A 27,272-nucleotide genomic window follows, 5' to 3' on the forward strand; every position below is an offset into this window, starting at 1 on the left:
ACACAGCACACACTCACATGCACACACATTTACACACACACAGATGCACACACTCACACAGACACACCGTGTAGCGGCCACAGATTCTTTGGTCAATGATCGGCTTCACAAAGGCACCGATCCAGATCCAGCCCTCATTCCTGAAACCTCCTCTCCTCTCCCTCCACCAGTCCCTAAGCAGAAAGATCCCAGGCTGAGACAGCACTGCGGTGAACTGAACGTTTATTATGACTGAAGATGTCAGTATGTACCCAGTGAAGGGAGGGAGAGTACATTGGAAGGGGGGAGGGGGGTTGTAGACCAGGGGAACAGAGAGGGAGGGGAAGGGAGGTGGAGGTTTGGGGAGGGATGGGCAATGGGGAGGGAGGGTTTGGATGGGCTGTGGGAGGGGTCCTCGGGTGTTATGTGTGGCCAGTGCAGGGCTGAGAGGCGGTCAGGGTGAAGCCCTGTCCCTGGCACCTCAGGACAGCAGCCTGACACTCACTGAGGGTCTGCACCCCCTCGCTCCCCTCCAGCACGGCACAGAACTCAATCCCGGGCTCTGCACACTCTGCCCTCTCCGCGCACACACACCGGTCGCTCTGGGCTGTGGAGAGTAGACACAACCGTGAGTGCACACCCTCACCCCACACCCCACCACCCGACCACCCATCCCAGGAGCCCAGCTCCCTCCTCACCGCCCCTCCCTCAGTGATGCTCCCTCTGTACCTCCCTCAGTATTGCCCTCCCTGAGTACTGCCCCTCCCACAGTGACCCTCCCCCCCCCCCCCACTGCTGGGGGCTCTGGGGCAGTGTGGGGGGCTGCCCCCTCTCCGACAGGCAAGAGATCGTACCGTCACACGTCTCCCAGGGTGGGCAGGCTCCGCACCCCCTGTCCGTGGGCTGGGGGGCCGGGCAGTCGGTGTCCTCGGCCAAGGTGAAGGCCCGTCCCAGGCACTGCAGAGAGCGCAGCTTACACCAGCTGAGCAGCACCCTGCGGCCGCTCCCCGTGTCCGTCACACACACTGGCAGAGAGGCGCTGGGGAGAGACAGGCGGCAGGTTAGTCACACCGGGGCAGGGAGGGAAGGGGATCACTCACCCCGAGGCCGGGGAGTGGTCACTCACCGTTTTTGAACACTCTCCCAGTGACTGTACCTCCAGCTCCCTCCGGAATACAAATTTCCCCTCATCTCAGCCCTGAATGGCCGACTCCGTCTCCTGAGGATGACCCCTCCCCCAGGGAAACATAGAACAGCACAGCACAGGAACAGGCCCTTCCGCCCACCCGTGCCGAAGAAGATGCCAAATTAAACTAAATCCCTTCTGCCTGCACATGATCCACATCCCTCCAATCCCTGCACATCCATGTGGCTGTCTAACAGCCTCTTAACCTCCTCTATGGTATCCACTTCTACCCCCACCCCTGGCAGCACGTTCCAGGCACCCTCCGCTCTCTGCGCAAAAAAAATCATCCCGTACATCTCCCTTAATCTTTCCCCATTCACCTTAAATGTACGTCCTCTAGTGCTTGACACTTCTACCCTGGGGAAAAGACTCAGAATCAGGTTTATTATCACTGACTTAGACGACATGAGATGCGTTGTTTTGCAGCAGCAGGACGGTGTAAAGACATAAAATTACCATAAATTACAAAAATAAATAAATAGTGCAAAAAAAAATGGAGGGTTGTGTGCATGGTGGCCCTGGCTGAGTCTACAACCCTCTGCAGCCTCTTGTGATCCTGTGCATTGGAGCCTCCATACCAGGCGGTGATGCAACCAGTCAGAATGCTCTGATTATTTACTCTATGCCTCTCATAACTTTATAATTTTACAAACATCTACCCAATTGAACCTGTAGGGATTTTATACGTTTCAATGAGATCACCTTTCATCTGAACTCAAGGGACCACAGAGCAGTGTGGTTAACCTCTCCCCAGGACATCACTGCACTCTTATCGGAGGAGAACAGGTGTCCTTGTACATCACCGAATGTTACCTGAAGCTACAGCAAGTGATGAAGAAGGCGGAAGGATTGGAGAATATGACTAGACATCTAGCTCCAGTTACGGAGGAGTTTGGTGAGACCACTCCTGCAATATTGTGTACAGTCTGGGCTCCCACCCAGGAAAGGACAGACATGATGGAGGGATGAGGTGAAGGTTCACCCAGGTGACATCTCAGGTGGGGGTTTGTTGTATGGGGGGAGATTACACAGACTGGGGGTGTACTGTCTGTGGTTTGGGAGAGGGAGAGATGACTCCATTGGAACAGACGAAGGGTTTGCCAGGGTAGATGGGGGAGGAGGGCGATGTTTCCCCCTGAGTGAGGTGTCTGGAACCAGGGGTCACTCTCGGGATAAGGGGCAGGCCATTGTGGACGGCGTTGAGGAGAACTGATTTTGGAGTCTCTCCCCCGGAGGTGTGGAGGTTCACTCAGTGAGTGCAGCAAAGCAGAGACCAGACCGGCCGATTTTCAGATATTAAGATCACGGGAAATTGGTTTGGTGCAGGAAGGTGTCACAGAGTCATACAGCATGGAAACAGGCCCTTCAGCCCAACTGGTCCATGCCAACTAAGGTGCCCATCCAAGCTGGTCCCATTTGCCAGTGTTTGACCCATTACCTTCTAAACCTTTCCTACCCATGGGCTTGTCCAAGTGTCTGTGAAATGTTGTTATTGTACCTGCCTCAACCACTTCCTCTGGCAGCTGATTCCACAGAGATACCACCATTTGTGTAAAACAGTTGCCCCTTGTCCCTATTAACTGTCTCCCCTCTCGTTAAACCTGTGCCCTCTAGTTGTTGATTCCCCAACCCTGGGGAAAGACTGAGGCAAAAGGTCAGCTGTGATCTCACTGAACGGTGGAGCAGAGACAAGGGGTTGAACATTCTCCTCCTCCTTCTGTTTGTTCCGATGTTCAATTCCCCCCAATCTTCGGTTATTTTGTTTAACACCCATTTCTGCCTCACCAACTACCTCTGAAAGTCCAAATACCCCAGTTCCCTCCTCACAGACTTACCTAAGACAAGTCCCCTTTCACCTGTCCATGTTGACTCTGCCTGATCCTTCTGTCGTTTCCTTAGCCTGCTGCTACCACTTTGGTAAATTGGTTTATTATTGTCACATGTACCAAGGTACAGTGACAAACTTGTCTGGCATACTGTTCATACAGATCAATTCATCACGTCAGTGCATCGAGGTAGTACAAGGGAAAACAGTAACAGAATGCAGAATAAAGTGTCACACTTACAGAGAAAGTGCAGTGCAGGCAGACAATAAGGTGAAGGTCATAATGAGGTAGATTGTGAGGTCAGGGGTGGACGAGCAGTGTGTCCCCTGCTCCGAGTATCAGGCTCATGGTCTGGCCCAACAGTTCCCTCGTTCCCGTTGCTTAAATAGGAGAGAAAGAGGGAGAGAGGGAACAGAGGTGAAAGAGAGAGATGAAGGAGGGAGTGAAAGAGAGGGCGGAGTAGGGGAAGGGCTGGAGGTTTGTGTAGGGAGAAGGGATGGAGTGAAGGGAGGGAGGTGGAGATTAGAGGGGAGGGAGAGGGAGAAGGGGAAGAGAGGGGGAGGGAGAGGGAGATGGTGAAGGGAGGGAGGTGGAGTTTGGGGAGGAAGGGGGCGGGAGTTGACAGGATGTGTCCGACAGGAGGGAGGGGTGACGGGAACGTCAACCCGGGGTGGGGTACCTGGGTAGGGGAAGGAGTCCCCGACACCAGCAGTGAAAGTGGAAGGTCAGAGAGAGACACCTTACACTTCTCCAACATGCCCAGTTTACCACGAACACCCCCTGCTGTACCCCTCTCCCCCATCTGTATCCCCCTCCTCATCCTCCCTCCCACATCTCCCACATCCCTCCCCCTCCACCCCTGCCCCGGTGGGGGTACCTGCACTCGTAGGGCATTTTGCAGACACACTCTGAGTTCACCAGCTTCTCCCACGGGGCACACTGAGGTCGCAGCTGCTCGCCCTCCTCCTCAGGGACTGAAACAAAGCAGGTGGGAGTCCTCAGTGAGGGGTCGGTGGGGGCTGGTAATGGTCCACGTGTCCCGACCACATCTACCCCACCCTTCTCCACGTCCCAACCCCTTCCAACCAAGCACCGGGAGTTCCTGAGGGGGTGGGGTCATTGGGATTGTGGAGGAGGTGGGGTGCAGAGTGTGGTCAGATGAGGAGGGGCTGGGTGAGGAATGAAACATTGTCGAGTGTCCCAGCCCCGGACACCACCAGTGACCTGGACGTCACAGGATCTGGAGCAACACACAACCCACCAGAGGAACCCGGCCAGTCGGGCAGCAGCTGTGGAGGCAGAGGGCTGGTCGACGTTTCAAGTCGAGATCATTCACCCCCCTGACACGGTGGGGGGGGGGGGGGTGATAGGCAGTGTACAGGGGTGAGGGGAAGGGGTGGGGCAGGGGCTGGCAGGAGATTGGTGGATCCAGGTGAGGGAGGGATGACTGACAGGTGGAACCAGGTGGGGAAGGGGCTAGGTGAAGCAGGGGAGAAGAAGCCCCAGCGGGTGATGGGTAGATGGAACGATGGGGGGAGGGTGATGTCTGGGTTGGGGGGGTGGGGGGTGGTGAGGAAATGGAAATGGTCGGCAAAGGGAGAGAGACGCTGTGTGGACCAGTGGCAGTGGAATAGGATAAGATAGATCAGGTTTCTTCATCAGTCACGTGTGCATCGAAACACACAGTGAGATGCACCTTTTGCGTAGAGTGTTCTGGGGGCAGCCCGCAAGTGTCGCCACGCTTCCGGCGCCAACATAGCACGCCCACAATGTACGTCTTTGGAATGCGGGAGGAAACCGGAGCACCCGCAGGAAACCCACGCAGACACGGGGAGAACGTACAAACTCCTTACAGGCAGCGGCGGGAATTGAACCCGGGTCGGGATGGGTTCTGTGAAATTATAGAGCTTTCCCACAGCAGGAGTGACTCGGACACCCAATCTCTGGCCAACTCCCACCCCCTGACGGACCCCATGGTCCTGGGAAGAGCCGTCCATCCAGCCGGGGGCGGCGGGGGGGTGGGAGGGACACGACAGCTGGGACACTCACCTGCCTCACATCGGATGTTGCTCAGCTCCTGGTTCCAGAGCAGGTTGGAGTCACACATGATGTGGGACGGACCGTGCAGGGTCAGGTTCTGGGGGCAGGACACCGAGACTCCCTGGCCTATGGTGTAGCTGGGCTGTATGGGACTGACCCTCACCATGGGCCCCAGCTCTGGGGGAGCGCACACCGTCCCTGCAACAAGACAGTCTGCTTCAGTACACCACACCTCCTAGGAAGAGGCCATTCATCCCATCGATCTATGCCAGCTCACACCACAATCCCATTTCCCACATTCCCACCACCTCTCCCCAGATTCCACCCCTCATCCACACACTGGGGACAACTTACAGCCACCACTTAACCCATCGACCTGCACGTCTGTGGGATGTGGGAGGGAACTGGAGCACCCGGCTCACTGGAGACACAGGAGACTGCAGACGCTGGAATCTGGAGCAACACACAATCTGCTGGAGGAACTCAGCGGGTCGAGCAGCACCTGTGTCCTGATGCAGGGTCTCGACCCGAAACTTCAAGTTCCTTTCCCCTCACAGATGCTGCTTGACCCGCTGAGTTCCTCCAGCAGATTATGTGTTGCTCCAGGTTCCAGCAGCTGCTGTCTCTGGGTCTCCTCTCTGCCGCGCTCTCTCCTATAACCAAAGATTGGTCCCTGACTGCGGCTTGGGTCTAATTTGTCAAGTTGAGTTTTGTTGCCGTGTGCCAAGTACGGCGAGGTACAATGAAAATCTCGCTTGCAGCAGCAACGCAGAGAAACAGAACATAAATTATGCATAAATTATGCAAGGCAGAGAAGAGAAGACTGTGCAAAACAAGGACAGTCAGAGACAAGTCCACCTAGTGCAAGCGGTGGTCTGTGGTGTTCTCCCTGTGACCCGGGGGAAACACACACGGTCACAGAGAGAACGTGCAAACTCCACACAGACGGCGCCTGAGGTTGGGATTGAACCCAGGTCTCTGGAGCTGAGAACCAACAGCACTACCTGCTGCACCGCTGTACCACTCATTCCTCAAGCTCCTCTGTTGATCTGACCTGTGCTGAGAAGAATGTAACCCGGGGACTGGAGAAGTTTGCTCCAACGTACCACAGGAGGGTGTTGGGCAGTGAGGCACCCTGCCTTCTCCCTGCACTGCCCCCACTGACCTTGGTGCCACAGCAAACCCTTGCACTGTGTGACTCTGAGGTCTCTCGGCTGCCTACCCCGTCTCCACCATCTTGCCTGCTGTCCCTGCCCTCCTCTGGGCTCTGTCGCTCCTCCTTGCCCCATGAATGGCGGGACATTCCAAATCCTGCTGCCTGATCCCCCTATCACCCCCAATCATAGATAGATTCATGCAGCACAGAAACAGGCCCTTCGGCCCAACTGGTCCATGCCGACCAAGATTCCCATCCAAGCTCGTCCCATTTGCCTGCATTTGGCCCATATCCCTCTAAACCCTTCCCATCCACGGACCTGTCCAAGTGTCTTTTAAATGTTGTAACTGTACCCGCCTCTACCACTTCCTCTGGCAGCTCGTCCCACATACCCACCTCCCTCTGTGTGGAAAACGTTGACCCTCAGGTACCATTTAAATTTTTCCCCTCTCACCTTAAACCTATGCCCTCCAGTTTCAGACTCCCTGACCCTGGGGAAAAGACTCTGACCGTCCACCTTATCCACACCCCTCATGATTTTATAAACCTCTATAAGGTCACTCTCACTCTTTCGCTCCAGGGAAAACAGTCCCAGCCTGTCCAGACACACGAGTCAGCAGATGCTGGAATCTGGGGCAACACACAATCTGCTGGAGGAACTCAGTGGGTCGAGAAGCATCTGTGAGGGGGAAGGAAATGTCAATGTTTTGGGTCAAAACCCTGCATCAGGACTACAGGGAAGATCATTCCTCTCTCCCCACAGATGCTGCTCGACCCGCTGAGTTCCTCCAGCAGATGGTTTGTTGCCTCAGTCTATCTGATCTCTGCTTATAACCCAAGACCTCCAGTCCTTGTGAATTTTATCTGCACCCTCTGCAGCTTAATCACATCCTCCCTATATCCAGGTGGCCAGAACTGCACACCATATTCCAAGTGTGGTCTCACCAACATCCTGGACACCTGTAACGTGACGTACTTAGTGCCCTGGCTGATGAAGGCTAGCGTGCCAAATGTCACCACTTTCAGACGACTATGTACAAGGTCGCTCTGTTCAACAACATTCCCCAGGGCCCTGCCCTTCATGTGTACGTCCTGTCCTGGTTAAACTTCCCAAAATGCTACACCTGTATTTGTCTGAGTTAAATCTGCCATTCCTTGACCCACTTTCATCGCTGACTTCCCATTCTGGAAATATCCATTCTGATATTCCCAGTGTGTTTCCAAATCCCTCCGTGGTCTCACCCACACCCCAATCTCTACTAATCTCCCCAACCCACAATCTCTGAGACCACCGACTCCCCAGTACCACCCTCCTGCTGATTCCCATCAGTCCAGCCCCAGCCCCGTGCAGCCTGGATCCCAAGCACCAGAAGCCCCTCCCCAAACCCATCCGGCTCCCTCACCCTCTGAACCTCCCTCGTGGCTGACCTCCGAGCTGGTGGCCTCAGCTGGTTCACCCTCCCTGTTGTAGCTCTGGATGTTGTGGGGGGAATGGGGGGATCCCACACTGACAGGACGATGGGGTTTAACCCTCTGCTCACCATTTCGAGAAAACCCTTCAATGTGGCAAGGTTGCGGGATGTTGTCCATGGTTTCCATATGGAATACAGAAATGGGTCTTTATCCTCTCACTCCATCAGTCCTGATCCCAGTGAATCCGACACTCCAAGAGCAAGCGACCCATCCTGGGGTCTTGCTCAGTTACCCTCCTCCCGAGAACGCACGACAATGCATCTCAGGATGGCCCAAGATGTGCACAAGAGCACCACGGGTGCAGGATCCCGTGGAGGGAAGGGTCTCCACGGACCTGGGAGGGAGAACTTCCACCCACGTCCCACCAGCCAGTGCAGGCAGCACCGGGTGGGTCAGGGGGAACTGGTGGCATGGGCAGGGGTGGAGGGTCCACAGGTGAGGAGGCTGTTGTGCTGATGACTCGGTTCTGCAGTGAGGGCAGTGGTGGGGACAGGGTGCTGGGACCCCAGGGTTCACTCCCCCGCCCCATCCCCACACCCACCCCACAGAGCACGCACTCACTCAGACAGCGGAGGTTGCTGGGCTCCCACTGCAGGTCCTCTCCGCACCTCACAGTGCCGTCGCCCCCGGACAGGAAGTAGCCAGCGTGACACGTGTACACAGCGTGGGTGCCGGCGGTGTAAACTCTCTGTGCTTCCTGCAGCAAACGCAGTGATCCCGGCGTCAGAAACACCGACAAACCATCCCGGACACTCACCCCCTCCCCCTCCCTCCCTCAGTGCAGTCTGCACCCTCCATAAAATGAGTGCCCCGGGCTGCTCCGACATCACCTCGCAATGGGGGAGAGTGGCCGTGGGCCGTGGGGGGGGACTCGGTTGGTGGGGGGGAGAATGTCCATGGGCGGGGATTCGGTGGGTGGAGGGGAGCGTGTCCGTGGGCTGTGGGGCGGGACTCAGTGGGTGGGGGGTGGGGGAAAGAGTGTCCGTGGGCTGTGGGAGGGGATTCGGTGGGTGAGGCTCAGTGTAATTTGATTGCGTACCTGAACAAACCCGTTGTCCAGCGGAGGGGGAGCTGAACACCCTTCAATCGGACTGTCCTGCCCTTCAAAACAATGCGGTTCCACAGTGCTGCAAGGAAATGGGTTGGATCAGTAACGTGCCCACGGTGCACAGCATTGACCGCTCCCCCTCCCCTCCCCGTGGCCCAGGGACAGGTCAGTCCACAGGACCTGGGCTCCGCACCACCTCCACTCCACAGTGGTCCTTCCCTCCATCCCGAATGAACACTCTCCTATCTCCCCGGCCCAAGGGAGGGTGGTGGGCTCCTGGCGGTTGGGAAGGGGGCTGGGAACACCGCTCGGATCAGGGACAGGGTCCTCACTGCCTTCAGCGGGTGTGGGACGATGCCCCAGGACTGACCAGGGGAAGCTGCCTCACTGCGATGACAGTGGGCAGAGAAAGTATGGGCTTCTGTGACTGAGGGGACGGCTGAGGGGTACCAGGGCCAGAGGTCACAGTCACAGGATGGGGGGCAGGGTCACATGGCCAGAGGTCACAGTCACTGGACTGGGGGCAGTGTCACAGGGCCAGAGGTCACAGTCACCGGACTAGGGGCAGGGTCACAGGGCTAGAGGTCACGGTCACAGGATTGGGTGCAGGGTCATAGGGCCAGAGGTCAGGGTCACCGGATTGGGGGCAGTGTCACAGGGCAGAGGTCACGGTCATCGGACTGGGGGCAGGGTCGCACGATCACAGGGCCAGAGGTCATGGTCACCGGACTGGGGGCAGGGTCATAGGGCCAGAGGTCAGTCACCGGACTGGGGACAGAGTCACAGAGTCAGAGGTCACGGTCACAGGACTGGGTGCAGGGTCACCAGGGCCAGAGGTCACGGTCACAGGACTGGGTGCAGGGTCACCAGGGCCAGAGGTCACGGTCACAGGACTGGGGGCAGGGTCACAGGGCCAGAGGTCAGGGTCACCGGACTGGGGCTCAGTTTTCTTCTCCCGGGGTGGTGAACGATTGGAGTCTCTGTGCTGGAGGGTGTGAGGCTCCCTCACTGTGATGGGTGATGAGGGGGATGGGAGCGGATGGGGGAGTGGGGGACGAGAGGGGGAGGCATGAGGGGGGAGTGGGGGGGAGGGGGAGGAGGGGGTCTCTCACCGTAAGTACTCCATCTGTGTGTCGGGACACACCTCGGACTGCCCGCGCTCCCCCACGCAGTCTCTCCCTCCGGGGCTTGGCACTGGGTTGTCACAGCTCCTGGACCGCTGCCTCTGTCCTCCGCGACACGCGCTCCACACACTCCAACAACTCCAGCCTCCCGCAACGCCACTCCCTGCAACAGCCCACGGCACAGGCTGATCCCACAGGGCAAGGGTGAGGGGTCGGGGAGAGGGGGGAGTCGCTGAACAGTTGGAGTGAGGGGGAGAAAAGGTCAAGGGTGAGGGGTGAAGGGTCGGACTGTGAAGGGTTGGAATGAGGGGATGAAGGGTCAGGCTGAGGGAGGTGAAGGGTCAGGCTGAGGGAGGTGAAGGGTCATGGCGAGCGGGTGATGGGTCAGGGTGAAGTTGAGGTGAACGGTCATGGTGAAGCTTCAGGATGACAGGTGAAGGATCAGGGTGAGAGGGTGAAGGGTTGGGTTCAGGAGGTGAAGGGTCAGTTTGAAATGGTGAGGGGTGGTGAGGGGTGAAGGTTGAAGGTGAGGGGGGGTGAGTGTTTGGGGTAAGGGGTCGGGGTGAGGGATCACAGGTGAAGGGTCGCGACCCCACGGTGACAGGGACCTACCGCTCTCCGGCTGGCGGGCCAGGACTCCCCTCTGACAGGCAGGCCCGAAGGTGTAGGGCTGACAGAAGCAGTGACAGGTGGAGCCCAGCACCACGGCGCGGCCGTTGTTGAGGCAGGGCCGACAGTGGCAGGGGTGGACCTCGGCCATGTACTCGGTCAGGGCCCGCTGCAGGTGCAGCCGCTTCACCCCCGCGCACGGCACCCCTTTCACCAGCTCGTCCAGGGGCGCCAGCTGTGGGGGCACAGGTCAACAGTCATCACCCATCCACCCCACACCCCCTCCCCACCCCACCCACACCCTCAACCCCACCCCCACTTCCCCCTCCACTCCCTCCACACACACCCCCACCCTCACCCCAGGGTGACCTGTAGGTGCTAATGTGTGTGCCCCTGTGGGTGCCTGTGCGCCCCCATGGGTGCTCTATGTGTGTGGGTGCCCCTGTGTACCCCCATGGGTGCTCTGTATGTGTGTGTGGGTGCCTGTGTGCCCCCATGGGTGCTCTGTGTGTGTGGGTGCCCCTGTGTGCTCCCTTGGGTGCTCTGTGTGTGGGTGCCCCTGTGTACCCCCATGGGTGCTCTGTGTGTGTGGGTGCCCCTGTGTGCCCCCATGGGTGCTCTATGTGTATGGGTGCCCCTGTGTACCCCCATGGGTGCTCTGTATGTGTGTGTGGGTGCCTGTGTGCCCCCATGGGTGCTCTGTGTGTGTGTGTGGGTGCCCCTGTGGGTGCCCTGTGTTGCCCGCGTGGGTGCCCACACTGACCTGTGGCTTGATGACGACGGGGTTCTCGGGGATGGAGCCGGCCCACCGCTGGTACACGTCACTGTTGGCCTGGGGGTTCCTCACGTCGATGAGGCTGAGGGCGGTGACGAAGGCAGCTCGTCCGCCCACGGTGGAGGACAGACCGTGCGCCTTCCCTGTGCTCCCGCCTGAGAGGGGGTCAGGGGAAATCTTACTGCAGGTACGGTCGCCGCATCGAGGGGGGGGGGCCACTGCCCTTGGGGGGGGGTGTGGGGGGTTTGGTGGTGGTGGTCACCACCCTGTGGGGGATCAGTTGGTTGATCACCTGAATGTTGTTGTGTGTGACTCAGCAGCTACCCGCTTCACCCCCACACCCTCGGACAGGGGATCTCAGCCCATGGTCCTGAGCTCAGCAGACCCCCAGTGGATGAGATTACCCACACTGTGCGGGCGGTCTGTTACGGAGATTGGCCTCTCCAGACTGGTGACGAGTCATCGAGTCAGACAGACGGAAACTGGCCCTTCGGCCCAACTGGTCCATGATGACCAAGATGCCCATCTAAGCCAATCCCATTTACCCGCATTTGGCCCATATCCTTCTAAACCTTTCCTATCCATGGACCTGTCCAAGTGTCTTTTAAATGTTGTTAATGTACCTGCCTCACCCACTTCCTCTGGCAGCTCGTTCCATGTACTCACCACCCTCTGGGTGAAAAAATTGCCTCTCAGGTTCCTATTAAATCTCTCCCCTCTCACCCTAAACCTGTGCCCTCTAGTTCTTGATTCCCCAACCCTGGAGAAAAGTCTGTACGCATTCACCCTGTCTATGTCTCTCATGATTTTATAAACCTCCATAAGATCGCCCCTCATTCTCCAACACTCCAATGAAAAAGTCCCAGCCTGCTCAACCTCTCTCTATAACTCTGTCTCTCGAGTCCTAGCAACATCCTCGTAAATCTCCTCTGCACTCTTTCCAGCTTAACGGCATCTTTCCTATAGCAGGGTGACCAAAACTGAGCACAATGTTCCAAATGCAGCCTCACCAACGCCTTGTACAACTGCAACATAACATCCCAACTTCTGTACTCAGTGCCCTGACTGATGAAGGCCAATGTGCCAAAAGCCTTCTTCACCACCCTGTCTACCTGTGACACCACTTTCAGGGAACCATGTACTTGTACTCCATGGTCCCTCTGTTCTACAACACTCCCCAGGGCCCTACCGTTCACTGTGAAAGTCCTGCCCTCATTTGTCTTCCCAAAATGCCACACATTGCACTTATCTGAGCCGTTCATCAGCCCACTGACCCAGCTGATGATCTCCCCGTAATTGTTGATAACCATCTGTTACAGCATCACCAACTTTAGTGTCCTGAGGTCGTGGAGTTACGGATGTTTATAGCATGGAAGAAGGCCATTCGGCCCACAGTGTCTGTGCAGGATAACCCCATCCTCCAGCCCTGGGTGTGTGCCCTCAGAGCCCAGCTCCAGCTGCATTCTCCCGACTCCTTGCTTGCTCTGGGTGGGAGACTCTCAGCCCTGCACTGACCTGAGGGTAAAGCTGTGGCCACTGTTGTGGAATCCTCACCTCTGGCAACCAGCTCCTTCCTGCTTCCCCCTCCATTAAATCTCCTCCGACAGCCTCCCCCTCACCACCTACATCCCCTTCACCCCCTGCCCGGTGCCTCAGACAGTCCGGTGGCCAGATGTGTGTGCAGTGCTCCAGCTGTTGGAGCCAGAGGTGGCCCGTGCTCCCTGCTGCCGGATGAAGGTGGCAGGATGGCCTGCCTTCACCACACATCCACCCACACAGCTGCCCCTGGGATCCGTGCACGCACATTCCCAATTCTTCCGACGCAGCACAGGAGGAAAGGGGCTGCGCACTGACCATTGGACCCTCACCGCACACAGCCCTGCCATCACTGAGTGACCACCCGTCCCTGGCAACCATCGCCCTTCCCATTGGATCCCACTGCCTGGCCTGACTCCCAACTCCATCAATACCCTGTCCTCGGTCTTCCTCCTTGCACAGAGTCGTGCAGCACAAAACATGCCCTTCGGCCCAACCGGTCCACGCCGCCCACAGCATCCTCCCTGCTGGTCCCAGTTGCCCGCGTTCAGCCCAGAACCCTCCAAGCCCCTCCCCTCCATGTACCTGTCCAAATGCCTCTTAAATGTTGCAATTGTAACCACCTCGACCACTTCCTCTGGCAGCTCGTTCCAGGTACCCCCACCCTCTGTGTAAGGAAGTTACCTCTCAGGTCTCTTTTAAATCTCAAGATAAGTCCCTTATCTTGTATCTGTGCCCTCTAGTTTTGGACTCCCCCACCCTGACCGCCCACCTTATCCATACCCCTCATGATTTTATGAACTTCTAGAAGGTCACCCCTCATTCTCCTATGCTCCAAGGAATAAAGATCCAGCGTGGCCAACCTCTCCCTGTACCTCAGGCCCCCTAGTCCAGGCAGCATCCTCATAAGTCTCTTCTGCACCCTCTCCAGCTTGACAATGTCTTTCCAATAACAGGTAACGAAATCTGTACACAATGTGGCCTCACCAACGGCTCTCGGAACGTTCCCTTCAACCCTAACAACTGCCTCACTGCTGAAGACGAGGGGTTCCTGCAGGGAAGTGGTTCTCAGCTGCAAGGTCAGTCAGGGTCTCAGTGACTGGCAGAGCGGGTATGAGGGGCCGAATGGCCTCCTCCTCAGGATTGGTTTATTGTCGTCATGTGTGATGAGATGCAGGGAAAAGCTTTGGTCTGCGTGCCATCCAGACAGGTCATTCCAGACATCAGTACATCGAGGTAGTTAAAAGGGAAACAGAATGCAGAATAAAGTGTTGCAGCTACAGAGAAAGTGCAGTGCAGGCAGACAATAAGGTGGGAGGTCACAACGAGGTAGATTGTGAGGTCAAGAGCCCACCTTCAGTGTATGAGAGGTCTGTTCAATAGTCTGATAACAGTGGGATAGAAGCTGCCCTTGAGCCTGGTGGTACGAGCTGTCAAGCTTTTGTATCTTCTGCCCGATGGAAGGGGGGAGAAGAGAGAATGTCGGGTCTGGGGGAACCTCTTCTGCTCTAACTGCTGTCTGATGCCCTCAGTGGAATGTTTCCCAGCATTTCGCCCGTTAACAATGCCGGGCCGACTGTACAATGAAACTATGGGAACACATCGGCAAAGTTCTGACCCCTGACCATTGGAAGAGGTAGAATCTGCACTCTGTCCTCTCGCAGGCTGAGCACTGCTGAGGAAGTGCGAGTGAGAATGGAACTCTTGGTCTCACAATCTACCTCGTCGTGGCCCTTGCACCCTGTCTGCCTGCACTGCACCCTCCCTGTAACACTATATTCTGCACTCTGATTCCCTTTATACTACCTCGATGTGTACGGAATGATCTGTAGGGATGACACGCACACAAAAGCTTTTCGCAGCATCTCGGTACACGTGACAACAATAAACCAATTACCAGTTACTACCCACAAGCTGCAGGTTGCTAAGGAAGGCCTAGTAGTGAGGACGATTGAGAAGCAACAGAACTACAGATATCAGATATTTGGAAGAACCACCGGGAAGCTGAAAGGATTGTCCACAGTAGCTCCCTGATCACCACCACAGGCCGACGTCACTCAGGGTACATTGACCCCAGTGGCAGGTATCTGAAGGTGAGGTGTTGAGACCCCCTTACCTAAGGCAGTCTGGAGGGCGTCCTTGTACTGTCTGCATTTGTTGCTGTCGTACTTTACGATGAATAAGTTGACGGAGGTCTGTGAACACTTCGACATGTCTTCCCGAGTGATCCCTGTGAGAGGAAGGGCAGAGCTGACAAGGGCAGGTACTGGCTTGGTGAAGGGTGGACTGAGGGCAGGAGGTACCCTCAGGTGCCCACTCCCGGCCGAGGCGAGGGCAGTGAGGGACCACCCCACAGAATCCCCACCAGGTGCTCAGACCGGGGAGGGTGGAATCTTCCCGCAACTCCTCATTGCACTGGAGGAGGGGACAGGGTGAGGGAGGGGACAGAGTTGGTTTGGGGGGATGGTGGGGGAGGGGGGAGGGGAGGGGAGGGGAGGAGGGGATGGGGTGGGGTGGGGGCAAGAGAGGGGAGGGGAGGTGGGAGGGGAGGGGGGAACGGGGAGGCGGGAGGGGAGAGGAGGGGACGGAGGGGAGGGAGGAGGTGGGTGGGGGAGGGGAGGGGAGGTGGGAGGGGAGGGGGGAACGGAGAGGCGGGAGGGGAGAGGAGGGGACAGGGAGGGGAGGGGAGGGGAGGCGAGGGGAGGTGAGGGGTGGGGTGGGGGAGGGACCCACACACCTGATTTGCTGAGCCGCTCCTTGTCCACCATGTAGAGCAGGCTGTACTTGCCACCCAGGGTTCCCCGCCGCAGGTAGTGGGTGCCATAGAGTTCGATCAACCGGCGGTAGGCGGTGTGGTCGTAGACGGCCGGGAGCTGCAGAAGCTCGCGGTGGAAGGCGCTGGGGAGCTGCAGCTGGTCCGGCCGGCTGGCGCTGAACTGGGCCACCTCCACCTCGTTCTCCACACTCAAGTACAGCTGCTCCTGGGGCGGGCAATGGTTACAGTCATCCCTCTCCTGTCCCGTCTGTACCAACCCCAGCCCCAAAACCGTCCCGCCCCCACCCACCCTGTCCCCACCCACCCTGCCCCACCCCTCCCCCCCTCCCACCCCAGGTCCCCACTGAGCTGCAACCACCCCCACGTCCAGGACTGGCCACACCCACCCCTCCAGCCCTGCCTCTCCAACTGCCTCACCTCCCCAATCCTTGGTCTCCACGGGCAGAAGGGGGCAGGGGGTGCTGGGGAAGACCAGGGGTCAGTCAGCACTCCTTCATCACCACAGGGTCCAGGCCTCAGGAGAGGGGGCAGCAAACTGGGCGGGGTGGGGGCAGACTGGGTGGGGGCTGTGGGGAGCGTGGCTGTGGGGTGGGGTTGGACTAGGTGGGGTGGTGGGGGACTGTGGGCATCCCTCTCCGGAGACTGCTTCAGTGTAGAGGGATGGCGAGTCAGTGTCTGAGGATGTCACAGTAGTAGCCTTCCCCTGGGATCCCCCCTCCTGTTCCCGCCCCTCCTCCCATCCCCACGGATCAGCTCGGACCACCATGACCCACCCAGGGGTACCTTTGTCTTCTGGTTGTTCCTGTTGGTGAAGGTATTGTGACTCTCGCTGTAGCTGGAGAATATCCCCTGACCCGAGGCCGCATACGCCCCGGACGTCTGCCTCATGTAGGACCAGCTGCTCTCGTACGCCTGAAACCTGAAGTCGTTCTTCACCTGAACCTGCAACAGGGAGAGTGGGGGTTAAACCTGGCCACCAGTAACCTCGGTGTGGGGGGGGGGGGGGGGTGTGGAGTGGTGGTGTCACATTCAGGGTCACACACTCAGATCACAGGGTCACTCACACTCAGGGTCACAGGGAGGGGGTCACACAGAGGGTCACAGGGAGGGGGGTCACACTGAGGGTCACAGGGAGGGGGGTTGCACACTCAGGGTCACGGGGGGTCACAGGAAGGGGGGTGGCACACTCAGGGTCACGGAGGGGGGTCACAGGGAGCGTCACACAGGGGGTCACACTGAGGGTTACAGGGAGGGGGGGGGTCACACAGTGATTTTATTTATTCATTGAAGGGGTGTGGGCTCCGCAGGCTGAGCCAGCATCTATTGCCCTCCTGAGTTGCCCCCGAGAGTGGTGGTGAGCTGCCTTGACCCGCTACAGTCCCACAAGGCACAGTGCTCCATCACACTCCGGGATTTGCTGCTGCTTCCACAGCCAGTTTTCCAGAACACTGGAGGTAGTTTCCATGGATTCACCAACTCTTGTTCGCTTCACTTTTGTCATCAAAGTGATGAGAGACTGTTCCAGGGAACCAGGGGAGCGGAAAGTTTGTGCGGGGACTGGGATCTGGTGTGGGAGAGAGGGAGCTAGGGTCACCGGGGGAGGGGGAAGAAGAGGGAACTGGGGTCACGGTGCGGGGGGGAGGTAGGGGTGAACCCAACATCACCCCTTGAGCCAGATCCGTTGGGTTTTCCTCTGGGCTGCAGAGGGAGGCTGGGATCAGCGCTCAGACTGACGCCTGTAAGAACTGTCCTGGGACAGTTGGCTGGAGACGGCCCATTCTGGAGCTCAGTCCCACCGCCGGGACACCGTCCGGTCCCACCGCCGGGACACCGTCCAGTCCCACACCCTTTGCTGTGTCCACTGATCTCACACACTTCCTGATACCAGGCGAAGTGAAGGGGATTGTCTGGAGACCGGCGTCTGTGACGGTGGGGGGATCCGGGGACCGGCGTCTGTGACGGTGGGGGGGTCCGGGGACCGGCGTCTGTGACAGTGGGGGGGTCCGGGGACCGGCATCTGTGGGCCAGGAGTGGGGTCAGTGGGCCAGGGGTGGGGCCACCCCCTCCCCCTGCCGTACCTGGAAGGTGTACTGCAGCAGGCTCTCGGGCAGCCGGTAGTAGTTCCGGTTCTCCGCACTGAACACCTTCCGGCAAGTTCCCCCGAAAAACTTGGTGTTGATGACGGGTCCCCGAAACTCCTCCTTGATGATGTCGAACCTCGGAGAGGAAGGAGACAAGAGGTGAAGCGAGGCAGAAAATTCACAGCCCCTCCCCTCATACCCCTCCCTGCCCCCTCCCCCACACCCCCCACCCAGCCCCTCTCCCCACACCCCTCCCCTCATACCCCTCCCTGCCCCCTCCCCTACACCCCTCCCCTGCCCCTCTCCCCACACCCCTCCCCTCATAACCCCTCCTGCCCCCTCCCCCACACCCTCCCCCTGCCCCTCTCCCCACACCCCTCCCTGCCCCCTCCCCCACACCCCTCCCCTGCCCCTCTCCCCACAGCCCCTCCCCTCATACCCTCCCTGCCCCCTCCCCTACACCCCTCCCCTCCACGCCCCCTCCCCCACAACCCCTCCCCTCATACCCCTCCCTGCCCCCTCCCCCACACCCCTCCCCTCCACCGCCCCCTCCCCCACACCCCTCCCCTGCCCTCTCCCCCCACCCCTCCCCTCATACCCCTCCCTGCCCCCTCCCCCACACCCCCTCCCCTGCCCCTCTCCCCACACCCCTCCCCCTCATACCCCTCCCTGCCCCCTCCCCCACACCCCTCCCCTGCCCCTCTCCCCCCACCCCTCCCCTCATACCCCTCCCTGCCCCCTCCCCCACACCCTCCCTGCCCCCTCTCCCCACACCCCTCCCCTCATACCCCTCCCTGCCCCCTCCCCTACACCCCTCCCCTGCCCCTCTCCCCACACCCCTCCCCTCATACCCCTCCCTGCCCCCTCCCCCACACCCCTCCCCTGCCCCTCTCCCCCACACCCCTCCCTGCCCCCTCCCCCACACCCCTCCCCTGCCCCTCTCCCCACAGCCCCTCCCCTCATACCCCTCCCTGCCCCCTCCCCTACACCCCTCCCCTCCACGCCCCTCCCCCACACCCCTCCCCTCATACCCCTCCCTGCCCCCTCCCCCACACCCTCCCCTCCACGCCCCCCTCCCCCACACCCCTCCCCTGCCCCTCTCCCCCACACCCCTCCCCTCATACCCCTCCCTGCCCCCTCCCCCACACCCCTCCCCTGCCCCTCTCCCCACACCCCTCCCCTCATACCCCTCCCTGCCCCCTCCCCCACACCCCTCCCCTGCCCCTCTCCCCACACCCCTCCCCTCATACCCCTCCCTGCCCCCTCCCCCACACCCCTCCCCTGCCCCTCTCCCCACACCCCTCCCCTCATACCCCTCCCTGCCCCCTCCCCCACACCCCTCCCCTGCCCCTCTCCCCACACCCCTCCCCTCATACCCCTCCCTGCCCCCTCCCCCACACCCCTCCCCTGCCCCTCTCCCCACACCCCTCCCCTCATACCCCTCCCTGCCCCCTCCCCCCACACCCCTCCCCTGCCCCTCTCCCCACACCCCTCCCCTCATACCCCTCCCTGCCCCCTCCCCCACACCCCTCCCCTGCCCCTCTCCCCACACCCCTCCCCTCATACCCCTCCCTGCCCCCTCCCCCACACCCCTCCCCTGCCCCCTCCCCCACACCCCTCCCCTCATACCCCTCCCTGCCCCCTCCCCTACACCCCTCTCCTCCCCTCCCTGCCCCCTCCTCTACACCCCTCCCTGCCCCCCCACACCCTTCCCCTCCCTACCCCCTCTCCTTACACCCCTCTCTCCACACCCCTCCCCCACACCGCCCTCCCTACCCCCTCCCCTCTTCTCGGTCCTCACACTCCATCCCTCATCACACTCCCTCCGTACCTTTACCCCCTCCCTCATGACCCCTCTCCTTACACTCACCCCCATCCCCTTCCTTCCCTCTCCCTCCACACCCCTCCCCTCCCAGTACAATCTGACCACCCCTGTCCATGCGCTACCCCTCCCCTCTCCCCTCCCCCCTCCCCAGTTCCCATCTCGGTGGAACCACGACCCTACCCGTTGCCGGTCAGCTCTGCCTGTGGTGGGAGCTGGTCGATGTCACACGCCATCCTGCGTTCCCCACAGCCCGTCTCATCAGCGCCGTCACCCTCACAGTCCTCGTCCCCGTTACACACCAGGCTCCGGCTGACACACTGACCTGCGCAGGAACACTCTCCGCTCACACCCTCCGCTCACACCCATCCCCGTTACACACCAGACTCCGGCTGACACACTGACCTGCGCAGGAACACCCTCCGCTCACACCCGTCCCCGTTACACACCAGGCTCCGGCTGACACACTGACCTGCGCAGGAACACTCTCCGCTCACACCCTCCGCTCACACCCATCCCCGTTACACACCAGACTCCGGCTGACACACTGACCTGCGCAGGAACACCCTCCGCTCACACCCGTCCCCGTTACACACCAGGCTCCGGCTGACACACTGACCTGCGCAGGAACACCCTCCGCTCACACCCATCCCCGTTACACACCAGGCTCCGGCTGACACACTGACCTGCGCAGGAACACCCTCCGCTCACACCCGTCCCCGTTACACACCAGGTTCCGGCTGACACACTGACCTGTACAGGAACACCCTCCGCTCACACCCGTCCCCGTTACACACCATTCTGGGAGGACAGCCAAGGGCAGATTGTTCACAGTGAATGGAGTCACACTACACGGAAACAGGCCATTCGGCCCACATTGTCCATGCCCACCAGTGGCCACACATCTCCCAACACCTGGTCCGTCGGCCTCTGTACCTCGGCGAGTCAGCTGGACACTTCTCAAACACGGTCAGTGACCCAGCTTCGACCAGTCCCTCAGCCAGGTACTCCCCACTCCCTGGGTGGGGAAGGTCGCCCTCAGATCCCCTCTAACTCTGGACACACCAGAGGCAGCAGGGGCTGGAATCTGGAGCAACAAACCATCTGCGGGAGGAACTCAGTGGGTCGAGCATCATCTGTGGGGGAAGGATCTGTCGATGCTTCAGGTCAAGGCCCTGCGTCAGGAAACATCAACTGTTCCTCTCCCACTACAGATGCTGCTCGACCTGCTGAGTCCCCCCGGAAGGTTGTGTGTCCCTGTCAACCTCCCTCCCCTTACCCCAGGGCTACGCCCTCCAGTCACCAGGAACGGCCCACGTTCCTGGCCCTGAGTCTGTCCGGAGCTGGGTCCTGAGGCAAAGGGAGACCACTGACCCCTCCCCCAGCCCAGTCCTGAGGCAAAGAGGGACCACTGACTCCTCCCCCAGCCCAGCCCACATCCAGGGCCAAGGCTGGGGTGGTCGAAGTCCTCTGGGGAGGGGTGACACCAGGGGTAGGTACACAGACCCCCCCACCGTCACCCCAGGGAGCTCTCCTTCCCTCTGTGGGATCAACCCCCCTCGCCCTTCCATCCCTCAGACGGGTGGGTGGGAAACGGGAGCCTGCCTCCCCTCAACCCTCCATCTCTCAGACAGTGGTGGGGGGGGGCGGGGAGGGCTGCGGTGGTGGGAGATGGGAGGGATGAGGGAAGGGACGGCCGAGGTCCCGCCCCAGGAGCCAATGGTGGGTAGACTCCACACCTCTTGGGAAGGCTGCCCCCTCCATCCTCTCCCCAGGGTGGACAGGCTGAGAGAGGAGGGGGGAGGCAGGCTCCCGTCCCCTGCCCTGTCCCCCACCCCTGGGATCTCAGCCTCCAGCTGCCCCGCTGGGTGGGGTTGGTGCCTCGGGCCTGACACACACCCCCCCCTCCTTGCCCACAGCCCCGGCCCCGAGGGAGGGGCAGGGATGCCCCCCCCCCACCTCCACCCCCGAGGCGTGCGTGGGCGAGGGACTTCCTTCCAATTGCCACCACAAGCAACTCCGGCTGGGTGGGGGTCATCCCGGCCGGAGTCCCGAGGTCACAGCCCGCGGACACAGGCCCTTCGGCTTATCTGGTCGGTGTACTGCCTTCAGCCCCTCTGTGGGGGCTTCCCTGCCTCTTCAGAGTCTGGCACACAGTTATTGGCAGCCGGGCCCCCCTCACCTCCAGGGCTGTGGAGGGGGTGGGGTGGAGGGGGAGCGCTTGTCAAAGATAACTGGACATGAAAGGGTTAACGGCCGGCAATGTGAGGGTTAATGGTGTGCAGCTATTCTTCCCATGGTGTGAAATTACCTCAACCATGGGGTGACTATAGTTATGGCTGGAAAAGGGTCCAGGTGCGGGTGAGAAAGAAAGAAATTTTAGACGTATTTTGTTTTGCTAATAGCTTTCTCTAAGCAACTGCCTTAGTATTGGAATTGGTTTTTATTATTGTCACTTGTACCAAGGTCCAGTGAAAAACTTGTCTTGCATACCGATCATACAGGTCAATTCATTACACAGTGCAGTTACATTGAGTCAGTACAGAGTGCATTGATGTAGTACAGGTAAAAACAATAACAGTACAGAGTAAAGTGTCACAGCTACAGAGAAAGTGCAGTGCAATAAGGTGCAAGGTCACAACAAGGTAGACCGTGAGGTCATAGTCCATCTCATTGTATAAGGGAACCGTTCAATAGTCTTATCACAGTGGGGTAGAAGCTGTCCTTAAGTCTGGTGGTACGTGCCCTCAGGCTCCTGTATCTTCTACCCGATGGAAGAAGAGAGAAGCGAGAATGACCCGGGTGGGTGGGGTCTTTGATTATGCTGGCTGCTTCACCAAGGCAGCGAGGGGTAAAGACAGAGTCCAAGGAGGGGAGGCTGGTGTCTGTGATGCGCTCGGTAAGTGCAGCTTCCCACAGATGTTTCTCACGAAGTGGGTATAAAAGCACACACTAATCGGGGCACCTTTGAGTGGGGATCAGTACAGAGCTCGGGTTACACTGTTTACTCTTTCTCTGTATCCCTCACTCCCACCAGCGTTAAACTAATAAAGCATTCATTGTAAGTTCTTTGGTTCTGCTGCTGTCTGATTTATTACAGTGTGGGTCAACTTTCACATCGGTATAGGTCGGCAGGATCTCGCCGGGATACCTGGACACTGTCGGACGGAGTAAGTGACAGGCGGCGTCACCGTGGGTGTCGAGGGGGCTCGTAGACCAGGAATGATTTCAACCCCGGGGTACAACGACAACATTCATGAGGCACTGGGACAGGCCCATGGACCGGAAAGGGTTAAAGGGATGGGGGCCAAACGCGGGCAGATGGGACTGGCAGGTGGACACCTTGGTCGTCATGGACCAGTTGGGCCGAATGACCTGTTTCCGTGTAGTGTGACTCTGTGACTCCCTCCCAGACCGACCCCTACCCCGCACATGCCGATCCCACGGCGGTCCACCATCTGGGGGTGGGGGGTGTGCGGGGAGGGGGGAGTGTTCCTACGTGGGAGTCCTCCCCCTTTACATCGGGGTCCTGGGGTGGGGGTGTTGCCCAGACCGAGGGTGTGTGATGGGTTTTAAGCTGCTCTCCAGCCACGGCCCTCACATCAAACCCATTCCCCCCGTCCCACCTCCTCCTCCACCTCCCCCCACCCCGTTTCCCCCTCCCCATCCCATCCACCTCACTCTCCCTCCATCCCCTCCCCCTCCGTGTCTCCCCCAATCCCTGTGACCCCACCCCTCCCCCTCACACCCCTCCACCTCCCCAACCCTGTGTGTACCCCACCCCTCACCCCCTCCCATTGCCCACCTCCCCTCCCCCTCCCTCACCCTATCCCCTCCGTGTCTCCCCCAACCCCTGTGACCCCACTCACTCCTCCCTCACTCCCCTCCACCTCGCCACCTCCTCTCTCCCTCCCCAAACCTGTGTGTACCCCTTCCCTCCCTCCCTCCATCCGTCACCCCCTCCCTCATGCCCTCCCCTCCCTCTGTTTCCCCCCAACCTGTTACCTCCACCCCCACTGGCCCAGGATACCCACCTGAGGGGCAGCGGAATCGGTCCCCACATCCCTCCTCCACGGGGCAGCCTCTGGTGGCCTGGCACGGACGGACCTCGAACCGGGGTCCCGAGCAGGGTTGTCCCCCGAACTGAGCAAACTCGGCCACTGCCCTCCAGCGGCTCTGCAGCAGATTGGGGGGGGGGGGGTGTCACAGACTGTACCTGGGACCCCACCCACACAACACCACCCACTCCAGGCGGAGTCACCCAGCTGGGAGCAAAAACCTGCCCTGGATCTGAACCCTGACCTCTGGACCCTGAGCTTGACCCCTAACCCCTGGACTCCCTGTCCCCGAGAGAGAGAGAGAGAGAGAGTGTGTGTGTGTGAAGGTGTGGGGGTGGCAGCGGGTGAGTGTGTGTGTAGGTAGGTGTGAGGCTGTGTGTGTAAATCCATCTCCCGTATATCACTCAGAGCGGTGTCCCAGTGTGAGGGTGTGTGCAGGAGGGTGACAGAGCGTGGGTGAGAGTCTGTGAGTGAGAGTGTGGTCAGGGTTGTGTGTGTGTGTGTGTGTGTGTGTGTTCGTGTGTGTGTGTGTGTGTGTGTGTGTGTGTGTGTTCGTGTGTGTGTGTGTGTGTGTGTGTGTGTGTGTGTGTGTGTGTGTGTGTGTGTGTTCGCGAGCACAGACCCCGTGTGTCTGGGTCCTGCCACCGTTACCTGTGACCACCTCATAAGGGGTGGGCTTCTTCTGGGATCTGTCTCAGGGGCCGGGTGCTGGGTTTACTGCCCCCCCTTCCCTCCACCCTCCCCACGCTACCCCATCTCCTCTCCCTCCTCCACTCCCCCCTCCCCACACCCCCCTCTGTGGAAGCTCCGGCCCACAGCGTATGAGGTGAGGGGTGGGGAGAGGAGTGAGGGGTTGAGGGTTGGGGTGAGGGGTGTGGGGTTGGGGTGAGGGGGAGTGGGCGGTGGGGTGGGGGTATGGCAGTGGGGTTGGGGGTGAGGGGGAGTGGGCGGTGGGGTGGGGGTATGGCAGTGGGGTTGGGGGTGAGGGGGAGTGGGCAGTGGGGTGGGGGGTGTGGGGTGGGGGGTGAGGGGGAGTGGGCGGTGGGGTGGGGGGTGAGGGGGAGTGGGCGGTGGGGTGGGGGGGGAGGGGTGGGGGGGTGAGGGGGAGTGGGCGGTGGGGTGGGGGGTGAGGGGTGGGGGGTGAGGGGGAGTGGGCGGTGGGGTGGGGGGTGAGGGGTGGGGGGTGAGGGGGAGTGGGCGGTGGGGTGGGGGGTGAGGGGAGTGGGCGGTGGGGTGGGGGGTGAGGGGTGGGGGGTGAGGGGGAGTGGGCGGTGGGGGTGGGGGGTGAGGGGTGGGGGGGTGAGGGGGAGTGGGCGGTGGGGTGGGGGGGTGAGGGGTGGGGGGTGAAGGGGAGTGGGCGGTGGGGTGGGGGGGGGGGGGGGGGGGGGGGGGGGGGGGGGGGGGGGGGGGGGGGGGGGGGGGGGGGGGGGGGGGGGGGGGGGGGGGGGGGGGGGGGGGGGGGGGGGGGGGGGTGGGGGGGGGGGGGGGGGGGGGGTGGGGGGGGGGGGGGGGGGGGGGGGGGGGGGGGGGGGGGGTGGGGGGGGGGGGGGGGGGGGGGGGGGGGGGGGGGGGTGGGGGGGGGGGGGGGGGGGGGGGGGGGGGGGGTGGGGGGGGGGGGGGGGGGGGGGGGGGGGGGGGGGGGGGGGGGGGGGGGGGGGGGGGGGGGTGGGGGGGGGGGGGGGGGGGGGGGGGGGGGGGGGGGGGGGGGGGGGGGGGGGGGGGGGGGGGGGGGGGGGGGGGTGGGGGGGGGGGGGGGGGGGGGGGGGGGGGGGGGGGGGGGGGGGGGGGGGGGGGGGGGGGGGGGGGGGGGGGGGGGGGGGGGGGGGGGGGGGGGGGGGGGGGGGGGGGGGGGGGGGGGGGGGGGGGGGGGGGGGGGGGGGGGGGGGGGGGGGGGGGGGGGGGTGGGGGGGGGGGGGGGGGGGGGGGGGGGGGGGGGGGGGGGGGGGGGGGGGGGGGGGGGGGGGGGGGGGGGGTGGGGGGGGGGGGGGGGGGGGGGGGGGGGGGTGGGGGGGGGGGGGGGGGGGGGGGGGGGGGGGGGGGGGGGGGGGGGGGGGGGGGGGGGGGGGGGGGGGGGGGGGGTGGGGGGGGGGGGGGGGGGGGGGGGGGGGGGGGGGGGGGGGGGGGGGGGGGGGGGGGGGGGGGGGGGGGGGGGGGGGGGGGGGGGGGGGGGGGGGGGGGGGGGGGGGGGGGGGGGGGGGGGGGGGGGGGGGGGGGGGGGGGGGGGGGGGGGGGGGGGGTGGGGGGGGGGGGGGGGGGGGGGGGGGGGGGGGGGGGGGGGGGGGGGGGGGGGGGGGGGGGGGGGGGGGGGGGGGGGGGGGGGGGGGGGGGGGGGGGGGGGGGGGGGGGGGGGGGGGGGGGGGGGGGGGGGGGGGGGGGGGGGGGGGGGGGGGGGGGGGGGGGGGGGGGGGGGGGGGGGGGGGGGTGGGGGGGGGGGGGGGGGGGGGGGGGGGGGGGGGGGGGGGGGGGGGGGGGGGGGTGGGGGGGGGGGGGGGGGGGGGGGGGGGGGGGGGGGGGGGGGGGGGGGGGGGGGGGGGGGGGGGTGGGGGGGGGGGGGGGGGGGGGGGGGGGGGGGGGGGGGGGGGGGGGGGGGTGGGGGGGGGGGGGGGGGGGGGGGGGGGGGGGGGGGGGGGGGGGGGGGTGGGGGGGGGGGGGGGGGGGGGGGGGGGGGGGGGGGGGGGGGGGGGGGGGGGGGGGGGGGGGGGGGGGGGGGGGGGGGGGGGGGGGGGGGGGGGGGGGGGGGGGGGGGGGGGGGGGGGGGGGGGGGGGGGGGGGGGGGGGGGGGGGGGGGGGGGGGGGGGGGGGGGGGGGGGGGGGGGGGGGGGGGGGGGGGGGGGGGGGGGGGTGGGGGGGGGGGGGGGGGGGGGGGGGGGGGGGGGGGGGGGGGGGGGGGGGGGGGGGGGGGGGGGGGGGGGGGGGGGGGGGGGGGGGGGGGGGGGGGGGGGGGGGGGGGGGGTGGGGGGGGGGGGGGGGGGGGGGGGGGGGGGGGGGGGGTGGGGGGGGGGGGGGGGGGGGGGGGGGGGGGGGGGGGGGGGGGGGGGGGGTGGGGGGGGGGGGGGGGGGGGGGGGGGGGGGGGGGGGGGGGGGGGGGGGGGGGGGGGGGGGGGGGGGGGGGGGGGGGGGGTGGGGGGGGGGGGGGGGGGGGGGGGGGGGGGGGGGGGGGGGGGGGGGGGGGGGGGGGGGGGGGGGGTGGGGGGGGGGTGGGGGGGGGGGGGGGGGGGGGGGGGGGGGGGGGGGGGTGGGGGGGGGGGGGGGGGGTGAGGGGGAGTGGGCGGTGGGGTGGGGGGTGAGGGGTGGGGGTGAGGGGGATGTGGGCGGTGGGGTGGGGGGTGAGGGTGGGGGGTGAGGGGTGGGGGGTGAGGGGGAGTGGGCGGTGGGTGGTGGGGGGTGAGGGGGAGTGGGCGGTGGGGTGGGGGGTGTGGGGTGGGGGTGAGGGGGAGTGGGCGGTGGGTGGGGGGTGAGGGGTGGGGGGTGAGGGGGAGGTGGGCGGTGGGGTGGGGGGTGTGGGGTGGGGGGTGAGGGGAGTGGGCGGTGGGGTGGGGGGTGAGGGGTGGGGGGTGAGGGGGGAGTGGGCGGTGGGGTGGGGGGTGAGGGGTGTGGGGTGAGGGGGAGTGGGCGGTGGGGTGGGGGGTGAGGGGTGGGGGGTGAGGGGGAGTGGGCGGTGGGGTGGGGGGTGTGGGGTGGGGGGTGGGGGGGGTGACAACTCACCTGGGTGCTGTTGCAGCCTTCACACTCGCTCCAGGGACTGAAGGGTCCCCACCGGCAGTTGTCTGGGTCTGTGGTACA

The 27,272-nt window shown here is 63.0% G+C and overlaps 1 protein-coding gene across 1 annotated transcript; it reads right to left on the reverse strand.

Annotated features, from left to right (window-relative positions):
- Positions 1 to 217: 217 nt before the first annotated feature.
- On the reverse strand, positions 218 to 27,272 carry LOC127572830 (complement component C7-like; the record flags this gene model as incomplete). Its single annotated transcript, XM_052020485.1, has 16 exons — positions 218 to 586; positions 834 to 1,018; positions 3,869 to 3,965; positions 5,041 to 5,229; positions 8,222 to 8,357; positions 8,700 to 8,787; positions 9,821 to 9,995; positions 10,445 to 10,676; positions 11,205 to 11,371; positions 14,869 to 14,982; positions 15,490 to 15,733; positions 16,312 to 16,470; positions 17,607 to 17,745; positions 19,615 to 19,756; positions 23,466 to 23,607; positions 27,195 to 27,272. Coding segments are annotated over 16 exons (2,472 nt in total), but the record flags the coding sequence as incomplete, so codon positions are not given.

Source organism: Pristis pectinata, chromosome 7 (genome assembly GCF_009764475.1).
Source record: "Pristis pectinata isolate sPriPec2 chromosome 7, sPriPec2.1.pri, whole genome shotgun sequence".
Lineage (NCBI taxonomy): Eukaryota > Metazoa > Chordata > Chondrichthyes > Rhinopristiformes > Pristidae > Pristis > Pristis pectinata.